Source organism: Ciconia boyciana, chromosome 7 (genome assembly GCF_034638445.1).
Source record: "Ciconia boyciana chromosome 7, ASM3463844v1, whole genome shotgun sequence".
NCBI classification, from domain to species: domain Eukaryota; kingdom Metazoa; phylum Chordata; class Aves; order Ciconiiformes; family Ciconiidae; genus Ciconia; species Ciconia boyciana.
In genome coordinates, this window is record NC_132940.1 from 22,438,276 (window position 1) to 22,463,225 (window position 24,950).

The window sequence follows — 24,950 nt, forward strand, 5'->3', positions numbered from 1 at the left end:
GAGAAGTCCATGTACAAATAAACTGTCTGCATGGTTAAGCTGAGCAGCAAGCTTAAAGAGCCGAAGAGGCATCTTTGTTATTACTGATCTTTTTCTCTTACTGGAAATTCTGGTGAGTTCTGTGTAGCTTTTAGTGAGAATTAGTTTAGCTTTCATTTTGGATTTGTCCAGGAAATCTCATTAAGAGACTATACTGTTTCTCAGATTTTCTTATGAAATATGTATGCATATAGAGAAATAGATGTAGATATAGATGTATGTAGTTTACAGATCTGAGAAATAAGTCTGCAGAGTCTTTTATCGTCTGAGTGTTCAACTTCTAGTCACATTGGTTTGATATTTTAGGAGTTCCTGTGTCTAGAAAGGTATGGAAAATCTGACTATGATTTATATTGTGTGTGGACTTCCTGAGGCAGTTTTCCCAGTGCTGTTCTGCTTTAGTCATATCGTGAAACAAAGCTCCTTAGTTTTTTATCAAGAAGTGACTTACAGCAATCATATATTCTAGCCTGCATTGTTTGTCCTCAAAGTAGAGCTTCTATACAGCTTGGCTAAAATACAGACAAACTTAACCTTTTTGATAACAGCTCCTCAGAATAATTGGCTGTTTTTTCCTGGTAAACGTTTCCGTGACAATTGGTCTAGATTTGCCTCTGGAATCATTAATGTATTCTTATTTTAAAATACAAGATATTGTATGAAATGCTGTGCTCACTAATACCTGTACAATGAACTGTTCCAAGAAAGAGACACAATCTCTACAGTAAGGTTATTTTCTAGAGTGTCAAGTGTGGCCTGCAGTTTGCGGTGCTTCAGTATCTGGGAATGCCACTTTAGGTGTCTAAGAACAGCTATGTAGCTGGCTTAATTGTTGTGACGAGGGGTTTCATAGTTCCAAAAAGTAAGGCTTATTTATAAAATTAAGGTAATTTTCAGGCTTTTTTTAGCTTTTGCAGAAAATGATGGCAATTACTAAGTGAAAATTGGAAAGATTGCCCAGAAATAAACCTTTCTACCAGTGGTCATCAGCTAATCCTGCATCTGAAAAGTCACTTTATAGAACAATACCTTAGCAATATGAAAAAAAACTGTTACTGTGCTGCTGAGGAACTCCCTGCTTCACAGTGTATCTGAATTCATAAAACAAGTACTAGAAGTAAATCATGTGCCTAGTGTTCACTCAGTGTGGCTTTTTGACAGTGAAGACTTTCTCAGAAACTACAAAAGAGAAGTTGGAGTTTTACCTCTAGTTCTCTCTAAAGAAACAGATATCACATCAACATACTATTTCCAACACAAGTGATGCATACAAAGTGAAGCAAATCTTTATGTATGCTAGCAAATTCTAGCTTCAGTATTACCAGAAAAATATCACTTAGGACTAGCTACATGGACAGAAGTCCCAGGTTCGTCAGAACAACTTTGGTTTTTCTGCACTTATTTCTGACTGATTACCTCCCTGTTCTGAGCTAAACAGAACTAAATCAGATTTTCTTGCTAATCCCCCACATAGATGACTTTAGGCTACAGTGAGGATGGCTTCCTAACTCATTGATATATTTCATTGTTCCCTCTGTCAAAGAGATTTTACAATGGTTTTTGTGTCTGCATCTGCTTTTGCTAGGAAATCAAGCCACCATTTTCTCTGATCTAGATGATGGTATCTAAGCAGTACAATGCATAATGAAAGGAATAATCAGATAGAAATAGTATTACTAAAAAAGCATTCTTCTTAAGGAGCAGTTGTGACAAGTTACAGTTTTAATCTGATACTTACTCTCCTAACTACCTTCAGACTTATTTGTTGTTAGTTCAGGACTTTTTTCTGTGAGTTGGTTTTTGTTTTTGTTTTTTTGTAATATTTCCTAGCAATTCCTTTGCTACCGGGTAGTGGCTTTAGAACTGCGGAAGAGTTTAATTTTAACTATGTACAAAGTCAAGTGTAATTTGAGGCAATATAAGCTTTTTAAGTGCCAGGACTCAGCTGACCTATGCTATCTTTCTCCCAGGTGTGGTGTGCAGTTTTGCACATTGTGCCATCACTAATAGCCATTGTTTTCTGCTAGAAGCTGTAATTGCCCCAAGACACTGGAACCCTGTTATCCCGTGTGCTTGCGATGTATCAGTGGAGCCTCTTCCTTTGAATATGGCACTCACAAGTTTTATACTATGTTAGTTAACTTAGAATCATTGAGCAAATCCTCTTTTACTTTTGATCAGGTTGCAGAAGGAAAGACAGACTCAGTGGATTCATATTTTATGCTCCTCTCTACAACTGAATTGACATTACAAATGTGGTAGATAGTTTTCTTTTTAAGCAAAGGCTGCTGAAGAATAAGTCCACATCACCTCATCTAAATGAACATTTCTGAAGTACCCACAACTTTGATCATAGTATCAAGAAATAAGACAACTAATAAGAAATTGGAAAGTGAACAATAGTGAGATTTAGGGGTAGCACTGAGGAGTGATCTTCTGTAATAGAAGCAGAACCTAGAAGACCAAAAGGATATGAAAGTGCTGAACATACAAAACCAGGAAGTTTAACTCCATTTTTTTATTTCTTCTTTGGTCAGTTAGCCTGGAGGTGCTCATTTTTTAAGATTTTTTTTTTTTTTTAAACTCGGAATTCATCCCTCAAGTGGATTCTTGGAATTATATGCATATTCTTCCCCAGGGCTGAAATTCCTCCTCTTGTCCCTATTTCTGTAACACAAGCTTTCTCTAGAGAGAAAACTTTCACCTTTCTACAATGACCATTTTTAAGATACAGCAATGCATCCATTTTATCAGTGTAACCCATCATCTTGCCAATAGGAACAGGGAATACACCTGAAAATTCAAGGCGTGTTTTCTTCCATTTTACGTAGGTCATTTATGGTAGTGACTGATTGAGGCACTCCTTTCCAGTTGAGATAAACCATTATTTAAACTAAGATTCAATGTATCACTGTTATCTACCTAAGTGCAATCAGCTGCCTTTGCAGGAGCACCCTGACTCTTAATGGAAGGGAACTGTCTTGAAACAAATAAGGAAAGGAAAAAAATAAAGAAGCCAGTGGAAAGGGTGAAGCCGTTCTGTGCAGCCAAGTACCTTCCTGTCTGACTCTGAGTGTCTCCCTCTCTCCTTTTTCTTGCGTATTTCTGATTTCATCTTTTATATTACTAGAGATGAAGGCACCTAAGAATGTTTCATTGGAAGATAATGGGAATGGTTTTGTAAAGTGCATACTTCAGGGAATTTTTTTTAATCAGGCTGCAGAAGTGTTTCTACTGCACCTGTCCCCCAACATAACTTTCAAGACATTGTTTTTCTAACTAGCATGTTTAATAAAGAAAGTATAATACTAGTAAGTTCACAAATCCACTAAGCCAAGCAGACTGCATAATATTCACCCTTCTTTTTCCACTGTGGTTAACACCAGCTGATTTTCTTTTTAAAATAGCAGTGCTGAACTGTTCTGCCAGGAAAGCTGATGTTCACCCCACGTTTTTGAAAATGGGGACAAAGGTGGAGTACCTCTTGCTGACACTAATTGAATGCAAGTGGTTAACGCTTTCCACGTGGCCACACCCCTTCCAAAGCTTTGAAGCTCATCTCTGACTATAGTGCATTGGGTAAAAATAACAGATAAGCCAACCTTCTGGCAAGTTTTCATGTTGTTGTGCTGGGAGTCTTTTTCTGTACTTAATCTTTTGGCACTTTTTGCAGCCTTCATTAAGATGTCTACACTTTTGAAAGAAAATGTCAAGCATTTGCACTGCCTTGTAGTGAGCCTATGTTATATTTATTACATAAATAATGCAGCCTCACTATTTGTCTTTATGAATGGCTGCTTATTCATCTGCAGCATCACATAGGACTAATTATAACTGCCAGGACATTATAGAATAGTAATGACTTCTAAGGGACCAGAGCATGAGAACTATCTCCAAAACTTGGCACCACCCATTGGGGGGGGGGAAAAAAAAAAAGAGTACAAAGCCTGAAATGAATTTATATCAATGACGCTGATACTACTTCCCAGTGATATAACACGTATCGCTCTGTAAACCATTGTAGGCATGGCCAGCATTATGGGATGTGCTTCTGTAAGCAACCTTGCACAGATCCATTGTACCAGATCTCAGTCACTGTGCCCAAGAGGAGTATTTATGATCTTAATAGTGGCTTTGCTAGCCAGTGCCCTTCGAGAACCATTCTGGAGCTGACCTACTAATAGGAAATTCAAGAGTATGTTAGCAGCATTATCATCCTATTAATAATTGCTCTGTTTTTTTCTCCAGCAAAATAGACTTCCAGGACTTTCTAGATGAGGCTTCAAAATACCAGTATAATGAACTAGTGTTAAGTTCATAACTTGGCTGTGAAATTTGGAGGGTGGTGGTAGTGGTGTACAATTACTTTCACAGTTTCCTGGTAACAAGGAAAGCAGAGATTGTTGGGTTGTTTTGTTCTGTTTTGTTTTTCTTTTTTCCATGAATTCATTCTTTTGTAATGGTTCTTCATAACCTGGATTCATCCCATTGAATATCCATAAGTATAATGTTGCCAAGATGAATTTACAGTAAATCACTTGCTTTAGGTGCAGTATAAAGGTGGTGGAAGATTAATCCGAAGCATAGCTGTCAGGGTCATACATATACTGTGGTATGAATTCACTTTCCTAATGTTGAAAAAAATATATGTAATGGACTCTTTATATTAATGAAACAGCAACCAGCTATTTTATATCACATGGTTTGTAAGATTTTTGCATGATTATCACGAATGCCTTATAAACCAGATATAAGTACCTTTGATTAATCTGAAAAATTATCACAGGTGGGTTTGTTTTGTTTTGTTTTCAGGAAATGGTTATTTTACTGCTTTCCCCCCTCCCAGTATTGAAGATAAGTAATATCTGTAATCTGCCAGATAATTGCTGATTTTCCATTTAAGACTTCTGTTTCTTCAGAATAGCATGTTAAGTTCAGTTATCGTGTCCATTAATGTCTTTAGTTTATCCTAGCAGAAAACATACAGTAGGACTTTAGTCGACTGATCCGTATCACTGGAATAAAAAATTAAGCTTCAAAAAGTTTTCTAATGCTGCATTATACAGTTTCATTACTGTAGAACTTCTGCTATATTTGAATACATATGAAAAAAAATATATCATTATTAGATATATTAAAGTGTGTTATGGTTTTGGGTGCAATGATATCCAGTAAAACTATTGCATGTCACTTTTTCAACTACTTCAATTCTTTCCACTTGGAGTTAAGCTTTTCCTAATGTTATGTTCAGCTTGGCAATCTAAAAATAAAGTACAAATTCTCACAAAAATGAATACAGCAAACTTTTTACAATAGCCTTTTAAAACAAAAAGGGCATTTAATTAATATTTATCAATATAAAGAACTTTAAATAAAAACAGACCACCTAAATTATAGAATGCTAATACTAAACAAATGTGTGCTTTAATCTTTGCAATGTTCTCATCACTTTTCTTTTTTTTCTTTTTTTCTTTTTGTTTTTCTCCAAACCAGGTTTTTGATTTTAATCTGAGGGAAGAAGATATGGAATTTTTGAACACTATGAATATCAACAGAAAATAAATTCATCTAACCTATCCACTGTGGAAAGGATAATTTAAAACCAGATTGTTCTATACTGCAGAAGTGATGCAACTGAAACATTAATTAATTTTAAACTGACCAATAAATCTAAATTGCTCTCTTGGGTACTCACAGAGTACCTAATAAATATTAATCAATAATAAAAAATCAATATCAATGGCTTGTATTTGCTGTTAACAAATTAATAAAATAGTTTATTCTCTTCTTTGTTGCTTTCTTACAGATACAGATATGCTTACTTTCAGCATTCTCAGAACTTTCTGGCATATTCTCCCAGTATGGGTTGAGCTATCTCACAATATTATAATTGTCTTCTGCCTGCATGTACTTAATTTAAGGTGTCATTTTAACCCATTTGAACAAATAAGTTTGGGGTTTTTTCCTTACAGATTTTGAAAAGTATTAGTTACTTAAAGGCACAGATCGGAGCATGCCACAATGCATGTAAATCTTGAAAAATTATTCAAAATATGGAATATTTGTTCTGGGATTGCAGCAGAAATCTGAATATGACTTTTTACACTGCTTTTTTACATTTTTTCTAGTCATTATAATTTTGGGGGATTCTGCAGGCCACTCTTGGTACTTGGTGAGCAAACCTGTTCTGTTGGTACTATTTCAAGGATCTCCGGTCTTGACCTAGCACATCAGGGAGGAATGGCTCTGGCTTGTGGCCCAAGTTGCGTCAGGATGAATAAAACTACTTTTTGTTTACATAGATAAAGACTTTTTGAAGGTGCAGAAGAGTAAGTTGGAGAAAAATCCTTTGCTAATCTGTCTTGCAGGGATTTTCTGTATCTTTTCAAGATGGATAATGTTCAGACACTCCTCTGATGCAATTGTGAGTTGTGCAGCAGTGCTGGCACTAAGAGAGTATGGTCTTCTGGTGGTGTCTGAGGCCACTGATCTATTAGTATGGAGGCTTTGGGAGTACCCCAGCTTGCAACTTCTTTTCTGACAAGATCAAAGCATTTTCCTGCAAGGAAATTGCCCTGTGACTACCCAGGTTTCTGAAATCCCCACCACACTAAGTTCTTATAGAAAGTTCCACAAGAACTTTGGTTGTTGCAAGCAGTCTTTTTTTTTGTGCCAGACCCTAAAAGATGAGTTTCTGCTTATCCTAAAAACCGAAGTATCTAAGAGCATATACATATTGAGGATACCTGTGAACAAAAGTGCCTGCCTCTATGCTTGTAGACATGTTGCAGAAACTTTTTTTTTTAACCAGTTTACCCTGGTCAAGCGGCTCTGATGTGTCAGTTTGGTGTCATGATGTGCACAGCCCTCCCACTGGCATTCGACTGAGACCTGTGTTCTGGTTATTTCTGAAATGGTGCATGAATAACATTGCGTTGTCCTTTCTCCTTATTCTGACTGTAGGCAATTCCAGAGTCGAGTTCGCAAAGGAGCTATATAAACCCTGGATTTCTGTAGTGTGTTTCATAGAAGTGCAAGCTTCCTTAACACTGGACCTGGTAATTGGGGAGGTACTAAGAAAAGAGTTCTTGTTCTGTTGGTGGGGATGGAGTATAACCCTGGTGTAAATCACCTCACTAAACGCTTACCAGCATACTCTTGGTAGAGCTGGCTAGACCAACCTCAATTTACCTCTGTTTGTGTTTCAGCCCTTGTGAGCAGGCTACAACCTGTGCAGCTGAGCCACGTTAACCTATCATCTCTGAGGTTTTAGACAGTCTTCAGTGCAAATCCAGCTGATCTGGCTTCATTTGCCTGAGAAGAATAAAGCTGTATTTCAGTTTCCTCTCTGCTGAGATGTCAAGAGGGCTATAAATGTGTGTGTTCATCTAATTTTAATGATGCTTTTTGTGATACAAATACCCAAGTGTTTGAACTGGAACTGAAATTGCCCAGGTATTTTACACAGCCTCTGACAAATAATTTGTTGGATGGAACACCTCTGAGTTGGAGCCCTCTCAGTTGGTTAACCAATAACCTAAACATGAAAGCCTGACTACTGAAACCCTGAGTCATTCTATCCTTTAATTAAAGCATGTTCCTTTTAATATGGTCCTCTTGCTTAAAATTATGCAAGAATTATTTCCTAGAGGAAAATGCCTAATGAATGCACTTTTATTTAGTATTTTCTATAAATTAGCTAAATAAGGGGGAAAGCCTGAAATATCTAGGGTATGTCAGGCAGTTGCAGGGGATGCATATGTCAACCTCAAGCATGATTTATCTTGCATGCCTTTTCTGACAGTTGTAATTTAACGGCTGTATTTTCCTCCAGGCTCTCAGGAGGCTGAACATCTTTTCAAGTTTCTAGCTTTGTGGTGGAAGACTAAATGTCTGTTTGCCAGTGTAATTTATCTGAGTCATTCTGGGAGAGGCGTGGAGCAATTGAAGCATGACTATTAGCATAAATAAGAGAGGGACTCTCTTCCTGAGGGCAGAGTTACTCTTACCATCTTTCAGAGGAAAGCTGCTTCCCCGTAACAACTGCTACTGCTAATTGACAGCTGCGATGCTATGAACTAAAAGACCTAATATATTGAGCTCTGCTCTATTGTGATAATCTTTTGCATTTCAATTTGAAGTGGAGTTAAAGAGAACAGAGCAAGGAAGGAAGAGGAAAATTTCTGCAGTAAGCGCAACAGTAGATTACCAACAGTTAGCATTTCTTTTCTGAGAAAACAGGTAGGTTTTCTTTTAAAAGTCTGAAGAGAGAAGGAATTATAAAACCTAAACTCACTTGTTCTTTCTCAGTCTCTATGTAACAGCACTGTTACCGCTGTAAGTAGTTGCCAATACCAATTTTGTTTTAAAAAATGAATTTAAACCTTTTCTTCATATTTTCAAACATGTAGGTACCTTACAGCATCCTCTGAACATTCAGACAGTTTTCCATGTGGAAACACCAACACAGGGTCGTGTTTGACAGTGGTGTGAAGTGAGTCTCCCAGGGGCCAGTGCTGTCTTCTGCCTTCCCGGTGTGCTGGCTGGCACCCAGCCTTGCCCCATGGGGCTGGTGCACGCTCTGGTGAGCTCCCCAGTGCCACAGGAGGCTGCAGGCCACAAGTGCGGGCAACGCCCTGCCCTGCCCTGCGCCACTGCTCCCCCAGCCACTGGGCCTGCCGGGGCAAAACCAGACCTCTGCATGGCCCCAGCTTGGTGAAGTGGGAAAAGGGGAGAGCCTCTTCCAGGCGTTTCCTTAAACATTGCTTCAAACGTCCCTCAAGAGGGAGGCCTGAGATGGCACAGAGGATGCTTCCTTGGGCCTTATCCCTGCTGTGCCTACTCGGAGGGGTAAGGCAGACGGGGGGCGGGGCGGGGAGATGCTCCCCGGCACCCCCCGAGGCGCAGGGGCTATGCTGGGAGCCGGCCGGGCCCCGCCGACACCTACGTCCCCGGGCGGCCCCAGGCAAGCCGCCTCCTTCCCTGGGGGAGGCGAGGGCCGCCTTCCCGCGGGGCCAGCGGCGTGCCGGCAGCGAGAGGCGGCGGCGTCCGGGGCAGGGACGGCTGGAGCCGGCTGGGGCGTCCCCCTCCCCGCCTCCCGCGGCCGGGCAGGGCGAGGTGGATCCCGCGGGGGAGCTCCCCTCTTCACGCCTTCCTGGGCGTTCCGCTTCGGCCCCTCTTTCTTCCCCAGACGCCTGTGGGGTCTATAAAAGCCCCGGCAGAGCAGCGCCCGCGGCTGCTCCCTTCCCGGCGGGCGGCGGGCAGGGCTGCGGAGAGACGGGACGGGACGGGACGGGACGGGCGGGGCGGCGCGGCGCGGCGAGGCGAGGATGCCCCGGCCGCCGGCGGGGCTCTGCGAGCTCCCGGGCTGGGCTGGGCTGGGCATGCAGGTCCGTCACACGAGCCGCCCCGTGGCCGCAAGCAGGGAGGAGTTAGAAGGGAATAATCGGAAACGGGGTGGAGAGCAGCAGCTGCAGAAACATTAAAACCACCGAGCCCCGGCCCGGCGGCTGGAGTTGCTCCGCGGGCACGCAAGATGCGCAGGGCCGATGTGGGCTCCGCGCCGCGCTTGAGCGAGGTAAGGCTCGGGGAGCGGCGGCCGCGCACCGCACCGCACCCCGCGCACCGCACCGCACCCTGCGGAGGCTGGGGCCGCCGCGAAGCGCCAGCGCCGCGGGTCGCCTCTCGGCGCGTCCCCCCGCAGGTCCCGAAACAAAAGAGGCGAGGGGCTGTCCGGCACCAGTGCCGCGTCCGGCGGAGGCGGTGCGGGACAGGAGCGGTGCGAGCAGCCGAGCGGGAGCGGTGCGCGCTAGAGAGCGAAGCGCAGCAGGAGCGGTGCGAGGTGCGGGACAGGAGCGGTGCGGGCAGGAGCCCGGGAGCAGAGTGGGGAGCCGTGCACACTGGCCTCGCACCTCCTGCTTTGCCGCGCTTAGGCTGTAATTTAACAACCCTGCCTGTTCTTTCCTTGCGTGATTTCACGTCTTTAATTCTCTTTAAATGTCGACTAGAAAATATTTATATGCAAAGGGAGTTTCCTCCATATCTGCATTCCTTAATCATGCCCATTTCAAAAGCTTGCAGTGCTAATTATTCAAAGGCAAGGTATTTTTTTTGCCATTCTTTTTTTCAGACCCACGGAATGGGCTTCTATCTAGCTTATTTACATATTTTTCTTGCTTTTCTAAACTTTTTCCTGCTCCAGGTTTTGTAAAGCATGTTCTTACTTTTATTTAGCAAGGGCATCCCTTTCCTGTTTACAGCTTTGAGATGATCTCTTGCTTATATACATCAGTGAATTCACCACTGAGATGGCATCAGTAAGTTGCATAACTGCCCCCTTCCAAAGCATATTCAGACTACTAATGGAGGAGAGTACAGGTCTCCTGTCAAGTAATTTCTGTGCAGGCTTTCATGCATTTGCAGTTAAATCAAATCAAGCCCTTTCCCTTTCTAAACCTCTGCCATTGTATTACAAGGCATGTTTCCTACTGAAGAAAAAGATACACTAGAACTTATTGCTGGGGAGCTTTGAGATCTTTTGCATTGGAAGGAGTCCCATAATGCAGTCCTCACTGACTCCGGTTTACCTGTTCAGCTCTGCATGACAGAACTTTTTTTGTCTTATTAGCTTTACCTATTGAATGTACCTAACCACCTTTTAAATGCATTTTAACAGCTGAATGAAACTGACTCCTCTGTGAATACATTTGTGACTCTGATATACAATCAAACTATCAGATCATCTTAAACGGTTTATCATGTGTTACATTGTTTGTCTTCCTTCTTTTAACTCTGGGCTTTGTGCCTCTTGTTCTCAGGGCTGTGGTTTCTGAGGCTGTGCAGCAGTGCCGGCCAGGCTGCGGGGCCAAGGAGCTGCGGGGCAGCCACCGGCTTTGCGCTCGGCGTCACCGTCCGGTGGCCACTGGGGAAGCGGTGCCCAGCTGGGCACCATGAGCTCCAGCACCACTGCTCCACTGAAGGTTGTCAGCAACCTCGCCAACACTGATGTCAACTATGTCATCAAAGAGCATTATAATTACACAGGAAAGCTAAATGAGAATGCGGACAGTGGAATAAGAGTGACATCGGTGGTTTTTATCATCATTTGCTGCTTTATAATCTTGGAGAACATTTTTGTCTTGCTCACCATCTGGAAAACCAAGAAGTTTCACAGGCCCATGTACTATTTCATTGGGAACTTGGCTCTTTCAGACTTGCTGGCTGGTGTGGCTTACACTGCCAACCTCCTGCTATCTGGACACAAAACCTATAGCCTTACCCCCTCCCAGTGGTTTGTAAGAGAAGGCAGCATGTTTGTTGCCTTGTCAGCTTCTGTGTTCAGCTTGTTGGCCATTGCCATCGAGAGATACATCACCATGCTGAAGATGAAACTCCACAATGGCAGCAACAGCTTCCGCTCCTTCTTGCTGATCAGTGCTTGCTGGGTTATCTCCATGATACTCGGGGGACTTCCAATCATGGGCTGGAACTGCATCAGCCTCTTGTCCAACTGCTCCACCGTGCTGCCTCTCTACCACAAGCACTATATTCTCTTTTGCACCACCGTTTTCACTGGCCTTTTGCTATCTATTGTCGTCCTCTATTGCAGGATCTACTCCATGGTGAGGACTAGGAGCCGCAGGCTGACATTTCGGAAAAACATTACCAAAGCTACTAGGAGCTCAGAAAAGTCGCTAGCCTTGCTCAAGACAGTGATCATAGTCCTGAGTGCCTTCATCGTCTGCTGGGCTCCCTTGTTCATCCTGCTTTTACTGGATGTGGGGTGTAAAGTGAAGACCTGCCCAATCCTCTATAAAGCAGAATATTTCTTAGTACTGGCCGTGCTCAATTCAGCCACGAACCCTATCATCTACACCTTGACAAACAAAGAGATGCGGAGGGCTTTCATCAAGATTTTGTGCTGCTGCAAATGTCCCCCGGCAGATTCTGGGACCAAATTCAAGAGGCCAATCATCGGAGGGATGGAGTTCAGCCGGAGTAAGTCTGACAACTCCTCCCACCCACAGAAGGAAGAAGGCGACCGTCCTGAAACCATCATGTCTTCGGGCAATGTTACCTCATCTTCTTAGGACTAACCATGGGGGTGTATTTCGGAGCCTTCCTCTGAAATCGGGGAGTTGAGACGCCTCCTGCTCACGGCAGCAGTGTTGGGCTTAAGTGAGCAAGTAGCATTAGTTCTAATGAGGCAAACGGTGCACTTGCGAGGCTGGAGTTCAAGAAATGGGACAGACTGTTCTGGCTTGAAAATCTTTTTCCCTGGAGCATGTTTTGTCTTTGCACTGAGGCAGCTCAGGATTGTCAGGCGCATTCATATCCTGAAATCTCCTTAGTAACTCTGAAAGACTGATGCCTTGGTGAAATGATGCCTGGTGTGTGTGAGAGAAAGAGAGAGGGGGAGGAGGGAGAGGGAGAATGAATCTTTTTTTTTTTTTCCCCTGTGAGAAGAATGTGAAGTTATTTCTTCTTTACTTGCAGCAAACCACTGACACAAAGATCTTTCTGTACTGAGTTTCGTGGTGGCTCTGGTATAGTTGGTCAGAAGCGTTTGTTTAGCACATAACAAGGAAAGAGATGACACAAATATAACTTAGACCACATACAACCATAATTTGGCATCACTTTCCAGAGTTTTTAGTTAAGTCATAAGGTTTTATTTGCAGAGTCCAAAGCTGTTGGGGTTTTATTTACCAAGATCATAGCTGTGAATTTTTGCTGTCAGTCCATGTTACATTTGAAGACCATGAGCCAGACTCTGCAGTTACTTTCACCTGTACAATTCCGTTGACTGCATCAGATTTTATGGAGTAGCTCAGAGCAGCATTTGGCCCCATACATTGATTGCCTTGTTATTCTACAGCATTAAATAAACTGCATTATCATGACAAATGCAAGGTAGAACTAAAGGTCATTTCTCTTTAAGATGACTGAAGGTAAATCTAACAGTATAAGATACTATTGACAACAGCGGGATTTTTACCTAAGTAAGAAGAGTTAAAAAGTAAAGGGGCATTTCAGCGTCAGGTTCATAGTCTTTCTAAAGGTAAAGATCGGTCGGAAAATCTGAAAAGAATACCTTGAGTTTCAGAAAAATAAAAGGAAAGTTGAAGTGAAATGACTATAGAGAAATGCACTTCCATAACAAAATGCAATACATTTTGGCACATTTTATTAATGTTTATAATTTCAGCAAACATGTCTGTATTTTATCACTTCATGGAGGAAGTACCTGTCATCAAATTGAATGTATTTGTTTTACAGCATCATTTTTACTCCTTTTATCCTTCTAACCTGTGCTAATGGGGTTGAATGTGTACAATGTAAATAAGTTAATAAGATGCAGGAGTCTTCATGCACCTAGAGTATTACTATAACAAAAGTGGTATATCTGGGATAGCTGAGAGCAATTGACTGATTTACAGTTATTGGCAATTCCTAGAAGTGGTATTTTGTAAAGAAAATTTATTGCCTTTGTAGTAAAATTTCCAGTGCAATTAAACGGATTTTTTTTTTCTGGTTTAAAAAATAGTATTTAAAATGTTTCTGACTTTTATTGTTCAATTTGCACATAGCTTTATTGACTTCTAAACATTAATAAACTGATTTTTTTAAAGATTCTGTTATCAGATTACTAGTAGTTTTGTACTACTGTGGGGGTTTCATGCCAGGTGTGGTTTCTTGTTGACAGAAGTCAGTGAAATAATTCCTTGATTTCAGTACATGCTGGGATTAAGCCAATTCTGTGGGGACATAAGATGCATAATGCCACTTACAGGATCATATAAAATACAAAATGAATGCTAGAATATAATTTTTCATCAGCACATGCTGTATGGATGAAATGCCATTAAGAGAATCTCTACAGTAGTGATTTTTCTCCAACAGCTGATGCAGTACAAAAGGAAGAAAAAACAGATGCCTGCCAGTTTTACCATGACTGCCTAGAGTAGAATAAGTGAAATAATTCACTTATATCACTAATATAATTTGTAAGTTTAATTCTTAGCTTATTGCAAACATCAAGGAAGGTTATGAAATGTAGAATGGTGGCCTCAGCTACATAACCACTGCAGCGCTGTTGGGTCCACCAGCAAAGGCCGTGGCGGTGTAGCTGAATAGGTACTGTGTTTCTTCTTCCAAAGGCTTGACTTCCATTTCCTCTCTTGCGGCCATTCCCTCTCGGTATTACTTTTAAGTTCCATGGAGCTCGTACAGGATGCAGTTGGAGTGTGAAGATAAACCTCACCTTCTCGTACTGTATGTCATCGCCGTGCAAGGTTTACTGTGGGAAATGAGAGCCTACTCACCGAGGAAGGCTCTGGGTCATAACCTCACTTCCTGAAGGAAATTCCAAAAATGCCCTGAAGACAAAAGAGTGGAAACAGGCTGGAATTTCTCTCCATCTGTCTGCCTGTACGGAAGGAATGATTTCATGTGTGCTCACTTCCTAGGCTTTTAATTAGTGACCTGAGCAGGACTGGAAAAAATGTCAAATCTGTATTTGCACACAAGATAAAGTCTCTCTTGGCTCAGGCCTTCATTTGGGCAGGGATGGTTTACGCCGGGTGCTGACAGTCATGAGGGAAAGCGCTGCTTTGTCCCAGGGATAAAGTCACTTCTGTGCAGAGCACCAGAAGTATGTAAACCATGAAAGTCCAAGTTAAGCCCTCAACGTGCTACCAGTGAGGCAGAAAGGCAATGTACGGGGACGTCTGGATTTGTAGGTGTGTTTTTTTATCCAAAGGACGAGGGCCCTTCCGCCTTGGAGCCTTGCGGGCATTAAGGTTGTTTGTCCTACGTGGGTCTGAGATCCCGTGACAAGGGACGAGCTATGTCACAGCATGGCTGTGTCACTGGCCCCTCCTGACGACCACTGGCCTTTGCGTATTTGTAGCTGATAGCCCATAGGTGAGTCACTTCCCTTCGCTTTGCCTTTGTTTCTGTATCCCTCGCTTATCTATCTTGTCTAATTGCACTGCGGGCCTTTGCGGAAAATGACTGTTTCCCGCTATGGAGGTGACTGCGTGGTGGGAGCCCAGTTTTGCTAGGGAACTCAAAGCCCTACGTAATTCACACAGTAAAAGAAATGCAAACATCAGAGCGTGGCACTGGGCCATGGGAAGCATTTCCTATGCTCTTGATCAAGATGACTGAAATCTGTTTCCTCCATAGACAGGCCACATCTATGCATGTAGACAAGATTCAGACAGGGAAGAATAACTGCAATAAAATCATAACAATAATAAAAGTAAGGGTTCCTGCTGGGAAAAAAAATAAAAAGACAGGCCATTTGTACTGCTCTTCACTGCCTATGGGGGAACTCTGCAGCTCCTTGGCCACGGACATGCATTACCATACACCAGCAGGTTAGGCCAGATGTGTAGTGCACAGTTTTGAAGTCTGCAATGTAGAAAGCACCCTTCCCAGGCCCTGGACTGCCTTCTGTACGCACCGAAAGGGCGTGCAGCTTTGTCCTGTTGTTGGCCATGTGATAACTGGGCAGAGAAAATGAACTGAGAACTGAAAAGGTGCATTATACCAAATGTCTACATGAAATAAAATAGCCTGAATTATCTAGAGTAACCTGGGCCTTTGATTTATATTCTTTTCCCTAGCTGTTCTTCCAGTGTAAGGAATGGAACAGGGATGGAAAATGATCATAAAATCTGTCTGTTGCTCCCCTGACAACTCCTTGACTAGGTATGCCTGTGAGACCCAGGTATAGCAGGGTGTATATTGGGCAACAGTGGGGCTGCAGCTGGAATGCCCTACAGACAGCTCAGTAGGAACAAACCTTGGGCTTGCTGTACAATGCAGGCAGCCAGGACCAAAACTAGGGGACATAAAAATGTAAAAATACCATAGCCATCATTTTCTTACTCTGTCAACTAAGAAATATAGGGATTGCCCAACTGTAACATTTCCTAATTCATAATTTGGCCCGGAAGATCTCAATACTGACTGCGTTTTGTATGGGCTGAGGCATTATCAGATGTCGTAAAAAGGGTCAGATTGACAAAGCATCCAAAAATGTGGATATATAGACCAGAGCTATATAACCTACTCAGCTCTGAAATGCTGGAAATTCCCCAAGGACAGGCTTTGTCATTTATGGAGTTCTAAAATTCCCCAGGAAAACATCTATTGTACTTCAGTAATTGCCCATACTGTTTTTCCTGGAAAACAAAATTAATCCAACTACAACTGAACCTTCAAAGATTTAAGAAACAAACATACAAAAATCCATCTAAATTCAGTTCCTATAATTTGCTTTCACAAACTTTTCTAATCCCATCTTTGCATTTACAGGTGGAAAGAGTTTGCTTATTCTCTATGGTCTAATTTATTCTGATAGAACCTTATTTCTTTTTACACAGCCTGCAAGAATCGCATTGGGTCAAGAAATCTCCCTTCAGTTATTACTCTATGCACAGGATTTTCTATGATAATTAACAGTAATCAAATTCACTCTGCACACAGGAGCTAGATATAAGAACATGTGGTACAGCTAACTTGTTCTAGTACTAGTTTTCTGCTGAAGTAAGAAGTGTCTAGAGACATCTGAAACTCAAGCATCTAATATAAATTAAGATATTAAAAAAAAATTTGGTTTTTGGGGAAGTTGGGAACATCATTAGTGTAGACTTATGTGATCCACTGAAGAGAATTACAATGTTAAGGACCCCATCCCCTGCAGGAAAAGGGTGATGCATTCCTTGTGTCTCCCCTGCTCACCCACAAATTCTGAGAGATGTTGTGTCAAAACAGCAGTTTCCAAACACGCCCCCCAAGCAAAGCTCTGCACAGCCAGATCTCTTACCCTACCGAAAAATCTTATATGGGAGTGAAGCGGGAACCATTTCCTTGCACTCGGACCCTCCGTGCTACCTTAATGGGACAAAAAGGCAGGAAATCCCATCAGCCACACCCAGGAATGCTCCGGCATGGAAAAGTCCTAATAAAGGAGAGCTGACAAAGCTCCGTCACCCCTCTCTGAACCTTCCACCAAGCCTGGTTTAGTAGTCGCATTATGGAAACCTGACACAAAGGCCAATACTTATTTTGAGCTTATGTGAATGATTGCTTGGAGAAGATCTATTTTTAAATACACGGTACAGTAGCTATACATCAAAACGGCTCATTGGAAACGCATGTGACCAAAGCCACATTAAATATTAACATGTGTATGCAGCATTTGCAGTTTTTAGTCGGAATCACTCTTCTCAGCTAAAAGCAGGCTCAAAATACAGACTGCATCATTTTTGATAACTAATGAACATCTGGAAAACACAGGCTAGAGGGAAATCACTGAATAAATAGTAGGATAAAATTATCTGCTAGGCTCCATGAAATCATTGATGAAAGCAGTATCACTACCTGGGAAAATTCTGTGGGTTGAATCATAACTGATAGGTGACACTTTCTGGTGCTGACCTGAGCTGTCTGCTAAAGGTAGTTTTGCTCTCTTAAGCACAGGTAGGCTTAGCATAAGCCAAGACTTCTTGACTTAGCAGGACACTGGTAGAAATTGCTGGAATACTGTCTCAGACAAATTCTTGCCTGTATCAAGCACCTACAGTTGTATAATGTGAAGGTGGGGACGAGAATTGCTATAAGCAATAGAAATAGAATTTATATGGTTGCAGAGAAAGTGCAATAACAATTTTCATGATGTGAAAATTGGATTTGGCACAAGATTTTGATTAAGAGTGTATAGGAGAACAGGTTTCAGAGACAATTTGAGATTGGTGGGGGGGTTGGACTACAGTCTGATATTTTCCACGTGAAATGAAGGGAAGGAATCCTTGCTGGTAACACAGCTGAGGATTTTCACTTGTGAACTCTATCCTTAGATCTGTAATTCTTTCCTGAGCAACTCTGGGCAAGGTCTCATGAATTCTTACCTTCCCACAAACATATCTAATAGATACACAAGGATGTTTACAAGTGACTATTTTGAATTTTGTGGTACTATTCAAAGAGCTGGTATCTGTGGCATTTTGAATATGGGGGATGATCTGCCAGGTCATTTATTGTCCAGCTACTTCCAATATTTCCTTGTGATTTCATGAGCTGGATGCTGCTGTATCACAGTCACTGTAAGGTGGGAGAAAAAAAAATAATTTCTAGTAATATGTGCAACTCTGTCTCTTGATTGGAAGAAGGATCCAGCTCTTGGCTGAAATACACATTCTGAAGAGGTGCTGTTATAGAAAAACAACTCGCCAAAGTCTGCATTATTATCTTTCTTGCTTTCAGGGAAGACACAACTATGGTCTAACGATTTCTTCTAATCTGGTTACCATTGCCTGTGTGCCTGTTGCACAAGGAATACATGTGAGCCATTTCCCAAACACCAGGCACTTTTAGATGTTTTTTATTTCCATCACTACTCCCACTTCTGCTGCTGGTTTAGGTGCAAGATAAGAAATTGCTTGTAGCTGGTGTGTAGTTTCTCTTTCTGATCAGGGTTATTTTATCAATGCACCTTTTGAACAATTCCTTTACATTGGCACACAGATGTTACTTCAAAGCAGCCTACAACTCTGTTCCAAAAAGTGTTAACAACTTTTTCTCTTTTTTTCTGGTCTTAGAAACACAATACATTTTGCATTTTAGCGGCTCTCTCACCGTTTTTATACGTCATATTGCAAAAGTTGCTTGAGGAAATCTTTAAAATTAACTTCCATCTCAGAGGTTGTCCATTTCCCATGCAAAAGTGGTTGTAGTTTATTTTTCTCATAAATGACAGAGGTGTGAGGGACAGGAACTCGTCTGCACAACCGAGGCGACAGTGAAGGAATACTGAACCTTTTAACTTGAAATGGTTCACCAGTGGAAGTGGCTCTAGTCAGGACTCTTTAATGATACAGGGTGGAGTTTTGCTTTTCACTAAACTTGCTGAAAAATGCAGAGGCACTAAAGAGGGTTCAGAGGACAACAAAGCAAGGCGCTTTAATAGGATGAACTAACATAAAAGGCTCAATGAGCAAAGCCTTTTCCCACCAGAGAGATGAGAATGGGGAAAACACAATACTCGGCCTAGCAGCTAGGCTATGGAAGTGTGCTGGGTGATACAGAAAGAAAACTTTTTAAAGCTCCAGACAAAAAGCAGACTCTGCTTACAGAAACCGGAACCAGTTAAAACGTGAAGTATTTCAGATTAGAATTTACCTGCATTGTGATGTTTGAAGACTCAAAGTACCTTAGTATTTTAGAATATAATTAAGGGTGGTTTTTTGCTCTTATTTAAGAAGCACGAGTCCTGTATCTGAACACGAGGGCTTTCCTACAGCACCCGAAGTGACACACTACCACCTCCCACCTCGACACGAAATGTCCGTGGACCGGCGTTCGCCCGCTGCGGGGGGCGCTGGGCAGAGCGGGGCCCTCGGCGCCCCTCACCCGCGCCACACCACCTTCGGGGAACGACGGCTCTCAGCCGCCAGAAAGATTAGGGGCAGCTCCGAGTTGGTTATTCTCAGGCGAAAACCACCTCCTCTTCCTCCCCAGGCCCTTTTCGAGGCCACTGGAACCGCTCCCGCTGCCCTCGCCCCCGGCCCCCTTCCTGTGTGCTGTTCCTGCGCTCCCCTAGGTTTTCCTGCCGGCCCGGCCCGGCTCTTCCTGCGCCGCGTTTCCCTTCCCCTCCGCTTCCCTGCCGCCGTGTTCTGTCTGGCTTTGCTGCCGAGGCCGAGCTGGCCGGGCGAAGGGCAGCGGCCGCCTCTGCAGCCGGGGCGGGCGGGCGGCACCGCGCGTCCCACACGGCCGGCAGCCCCGCGGGGAGGTGAGCCCCGAGCTCACCGGGCGCGGCAGTGTGGGAACAACAACAAAAAAACCCCAAAACCAACAAAAAAGGCAAAACAAAAACAAAAAACCTGTGAAAAACACTTTTATCTTGGTAATAAGTAAATGAATAAAAAGCGTGTGGTGTAACGGGAAGGGAAGCTTAATGGGTCCTGCAGTAAGACGCAGCGGCGGGTGCGGGTACCGCTGCCTGCCGGCCGCCGGCCGCAGCCCTCGCCCTCTCCCTTCGCCCCTCGCCTCACAGCCCCCGGCCGTGTTCGCAGCTCTTGAAAGGTTAAACCAGCGTCTCAGAAAGCGTGAAATGCCGCTCAGCCTCCATGAATGCTGGGTTAATGGGTGTTAAGTCTGAACCTTAAAGGTGAGAATTTAAACGCAGCAGCTGTAAAGCAGGCCAGGCCTTCACAGAGTCAGTATTTTTGTTGGGAAGTACTCAAACACTTCTGTTTACTGCTGATTAATTCACCAGGAGCACCAAATCACCCCCCTTAAAGCAGACATGGCCTTTAAAGCTCGGTGAGGAAACCGGTGGGCCTGACAGGACAGGGAGAAGCCGAGGCCCAGTCACAGCTCCCTGCGGGCCCGACCGACCCCGCCGCTCCTCAGGTGGCAGCAAGGTGTGTTCCCTCCTGCCCCCAGACAGCTCCAGCTCCACCTGGCAGCTTCTCTCAGTACAAACAAGTAACCCTGAGTGAGCTTTTGGGGCAATGCGAAAGCAACCAGAAGTGGGTTTTTTTGGCAGAAGTGTATTGCAGGGTCTCAGCTTGTTTATGAAAGGACTTTTGTTGAAATCTCGATTTTTATTTTTATTTTCACTTAGCTGAAGCAGCACTGAATCTGCAGCTGGCTGTATGAGGCGGTACGGCCGAGGGCCTGCCAGAGAGAGCCCCCAAACCTGCTATGCTCTGCATGTAGCTCAGCACGGGCACTGCTGGGAGGGAGGCAGGAGCTGAGAAAGCCCCCGCCTGAGGTGCAGGGCAGTCAGCAGGGAAACGTGTGCCCCTGAGGTGGTAAGGAGGGAGAGCAGGTAGGGCTGAGGCCCAGCATGGCGGAGCTGGGGCAGTGTCCTTGGGTATTGTGTCCAAGAGGAAGGAGGACCTTGGGTCTAGCTTGATTTCTCCGCTCACAGTATGGGGGGCTGTGGTGTTTTTGTGGGAACAGTGTAGACCTACGGTAGTTGTGGTGTGTTCGTGTGCTCGTGTAGGTATGTGTGGCTGCAAGATACTTCCCCTGCTGAAGTGTGAGAGTAGGTGATGCTTTGTGAAATTAAAGCCCGAACTAACAAAGTCTTGGTAGCTGGAGTTTAACTACAAAATCCACTGAGCACAAGTGCAAAAGCTGTGGCACAGATCATAGACAAAGTGCTTATTTCAGTCTTGCCTTTACTTTAGTTCTCCAAACTTACCTGAATATTGTCTGTGATCCACCTGTGGGCAGCCTTTTGGGAACAGGTCATTAAAGACACAAGGCACAGAGCAGGGCAGTACCACCGCAGCTTGACACCTTGGGAATCAGGATAAAAATTAATGCTTATTCAGGCAGAGGACCCAGCTTTCTCATACAGGTTATCAAGCAGCCTTCACACCGGTCTCTGTTGATCTTGTGTGCATTTATGCAGATACTTTGTTGATAAAATAACCAGCCTTTTGATCTTTCTTCCTGAATAAGTTTCCTTGGGACTTCTTAATTTCATCAAAGCATTTATTTGCAGGGATAGAAGGGACTGCAAACAAACCAGTCTGCTCAGGTACACTGGAGAAAGTATAAGTATTCCTGGAGGTCATGCTTTTCGTCCCGTTTGACTGTGTCCCTGCATGAAATGAGGTTAGTATGGCTCTGAACCACACTTGTCTTTAGAGCAAAGTGGAACAAATAGCACAGCATTTTTAGCTGTGTTTAAAGGCATTTTGATATGTGTCACTTGCAGCCTTAGCCCTGTGTGTGGCCTCTCCTCTCTGTTATGGGAAATCAACCTAATAAAACTTCTCCTTCCCTTATAAATGAATGTCATTGTTATAATACAATGAGTCAGAAAAGAAACAATATTAACCACAAAATAATGGCAGTCTAACCACCAGCATGAGTTCTGCCCCTGTCTATCAATCAACTGCAATGCCTTAACTGAGTTTCCTCATTGTGATCATAATCTGGCAATAATGTAATGAAACTGAAAGTGGAGGAGTTCCCACAAATCAGAAGTAGGATTTTCACTGATATAATTGCACGCATGAGACCTCCTATTCAGAGCCAGGGAACTGAAAAAAGCTTGTCACCTATGAGCATTGCCTGGATACATCAAGCAGGTCCATGTCTGCCTGGGTTTTAGAGGTAGTACAATGATGACTTTAAGATGTTCAGAGTTTTGATGACATAATGAGTGAAGACTATAACGTTTTATGTCTGATACATACTTTGCACTGAATTTAAAAAGCTTGCAAACCCTGCAGATTCAGGTAACGCCGTAATCCCTACAATTTGTTGTGCTGTAGGAGTGGAAAGGATGTGTCATGGTTTAACCGCAGCCGGCAACTAAGCACCACACAGCCGCTTGCTCACTCCCCCCCGGTGGACGGGGGAGAGAATCAGAAAGGTAAAAGTGAGAACACTCATGGATTGAGATAAAGATGGTTTAATAGGTAAAGCAAAAGCCGTGCATGCAAGCAAAGCAAAGCAAAACAAGGAATTCATTCACTACTTCCCATGGGCAGGCAGGTGTTCAGCCACCTCCAGGAAAGCAGGGCTCCATCGCGTGTAACAGTTACTTGGGAAGACAAACACCACCACTCTGAATGTCCCCCTCTTCCTTCTTTTTCCCCCAACTTTATAAGCTGAGCATGACATCATATGGCATGGAATATCCCTTTGGTCAGTTGGGGTCAGCTGTCCCAGCTGTGTCCCCTCCCAGCTTCTTGAGCCCCCCCCAGTCTACTCGCTGGTGGGGTGGGGTGAGAAGCAGAAAAGGCCTTGACTCTGTGCAAGCACTGCTCAACAACTAAACATCCCTGTATTATCAACACTGTTTTCAGCACAAATCCAAAACATAGCCCCATACTAACTACTAAGAAGAAAATTAATTCTATCCCAGCCAAAACCAGCACAGGATGTCAAAATATGAACCCTGTACATGAAGGCAGAAACAAACATGTCTTAGGTTTCTGCTCGGTTCTATCCCGGGGTAGCTGGCTGCTGAACTGGCTTTGGTCTGTGACTGTGACCCTCTTCGGCACATGGCATGCTGGCCTGGAAATACTCTATTTAAACTGGCAGCCCTTAAAGGCTGGTGATACTCTGCTGTTAGCCCTGCTGTTAGACTTGGAATTTTAGATGAAGGTGGAGGTAGTGAAGGACTCAGACAAGCCCTGCAATTTAAATAAAGTTTTGGTCTATCAGAGATGGGCACAAACATAATTCATAAGGGGTCCATGAACAGATTTCCCATGTTGTCAGAATGATACTCAGGGGTTCAGTCACACTCATGCAAGTTGTATGTTACTGCTGTGTCCATTACAAAGAAACGTCTGGCCTGTTTGACCAGTTGTGGTTGAGGTACAGCAGTTTCTGTCGCTGATGATACATGAGAGGAGAATGTAAACACTGTCAGTCTTTTGCCTTTGTCTCCTCCTTCTGAATGGTTGTGTGTGCGTTTGCATTTGAGTTAAATGAGTGATTTAGGAAAAAGGCTTTGACTTGCTTCTGCCTTGATCCTAGCAATCTTAAAATGCTGGTACAGTATCCTGTGAATTTATTAGAGTTCACAAAGGTGAAGTTTGTAAGAATAAGTGAGATGAAAAGCAAAAGGAGACCAGAAGAACAGGCTGCCCTTGTTTCCATTTGTAGCTACACATTTCTGGAGGTTTGTGTTTGATTTTAATTTACCTTTCACACGGAAGGTATGTCAAGTGCAGACACATCTCTGTGCTTTGACCTGGTCATCTGAGCCTGAAAGCTGTATAGCTGGGTAACCACAAGGCACGCTAAGCTAATGTACCATATTTTGTGTGGCTTACTAGTTCCAGCAGTGCTAACATGGCTAGCTGGTGTCTGGACTTGATCGCTCTTGCATCCTGCCAGCCCTAGATACTCTAATTTATCTGCCCCCAGGCATGCAGATATACCCAGAACTGTACCCAGACATTACTACAGTTCCGGTTGTGGTTGCTGTCTATATTTCAAAAGAGAGCTTTTATATGTAAAGTGCTGGGGAAGCTGAAATTACACTGTTTACTTGTCTTCTCTGGAGAAGGATGAAAATTCATGCTTTTTGCCTTGCTTCTCTTAAGTGTTTTGTTTTGTTGTTTTGTTTTGGTTTGTTTTTTTAAGAAGGTCAGGCATCATTCCCCATTACTCCTCGTTCAGTGGTCTGTCACAGGATCCTGCTGGTTCGTTTCCAAAAGGCACGTTTGCTTAGTCTTTGTTACTATACAACAGTTAATTAGCAATGGGACTATGAGTGGAAAGCATCATAAAGCAGAAAGGAGATTGCAAGAGTTGTACAGGGACGATACTCATTTAATGCAGATCCTATGCTCAGATCGGTTTTGTTCCTGGTGAAAGGTGGTGGAAATTCTATCAAATTGTTAAAAGTTCAGTCCACTTATACCAGACCTGCATCTGACCCTCTCAGTGGTCACAGCCTGATATATTGAGGCTGGCTCTGGGTCAGACCTTGAACTCTTGCTGTCAATGAAAGATTTACAATCAGTTTGCATGGGAGTGGTGTTGGAACTGTGGTGAAAAATGAATGATGGTTGCACTTCTTAATTTTTCCTGTGCTGTTCCTTGCATGCTGGCTCAGTTGTTGCTCCCAGCATGAAAGGGAAATCCTGCAAAGTTGATCACGCCTGTGAGTTTCAAAATGACAATATGAGATATTTAGAAAGACCAAACTTCAGCCCCACCCTGCCAGGCACGGTTGAATGTTTATTTGAGCAAACCCAGAAAGTCTGCATCAGCAGAAAATAAACTGTTTCGTTCACTTATTCTTGAGAATCCAGAATAGTGCAAAACAAGTGAATGGCGGCTGTGTGAGTGTTTATTTCTCTCCATGAAATGGAATTCATGTCATAGTCATAGAGGTATTTTGTGAAATAACA

At 43.2% G+C, this 24,950-nt stretch overlaps 2 protein-coding genes across 9 annotated transcripts in view; both read left to right on the plus strand.

The window, feature by feature from the left end:
• Positions 1-5,773, plus strand: part of LOC140654076 (uncharacterized oxidoreductase ZK1290.5-like) — a 51,152-nt gene extending 45,379 nt beyond the window's left edge. For 5 of the 8 annotated variants that reach the window (XM_072867050.1, XM_072867055.1, XM_072867057.1 and 2 more), the window contains one exon: positions 5,533-5,773. Coding sequence is in view for 1 of the 8 variants with exons in the window: in XM_072867055.1 (XP_072723156.1) it covers positions 5,533-5,601 (69 nt within the window). In the remaining 7 variants the exon portion in view is untranslated. Of the gene's footprint in view, positions 1-4,586; positions 4,604-4,851; positions 4,871-5,532 lie in introns of those variants that run through there. The other 3 variants (XM_072867051.1, XM_072867052.1, XM_072867053.1) reach the window with 3 other exon arrangements.
• A 3,580-nt stretch (positions 5,774-9,353) lies between these two features.
• On the plus strand, positions 9,354-13,615 carry S1PR1 (sphingosine-1-phosphate receptor 1). Its single transcript, XM_072868367.1, has 2 exons — positions 9,354-9,616; positions 10,857-13,615. Exon 2 carries the CDS (start codon positions 10,989-10,991, stop codon positions 12,126-12,128), a length of 1,140 nt encoding a protein of 379 aa, XP_072724468.1. The 5' UTR covers positions 9,354-9,616; positions 10,857-10,988; the 3' UTR covers positions 12,129-13,615.
• Positions 13,616-24,950: the final 11,335 nt, after the last annotated feature.

Excerpts from the sequence above, each read along its gene's own strand:
- S1PR1 (XM_072868367.1), top strand. The coding sequence starts at position 10,989 with ATGAGCTCCAGCACCACTGCTCCACTGAAGGTTGTCAGCAACCTCGCC.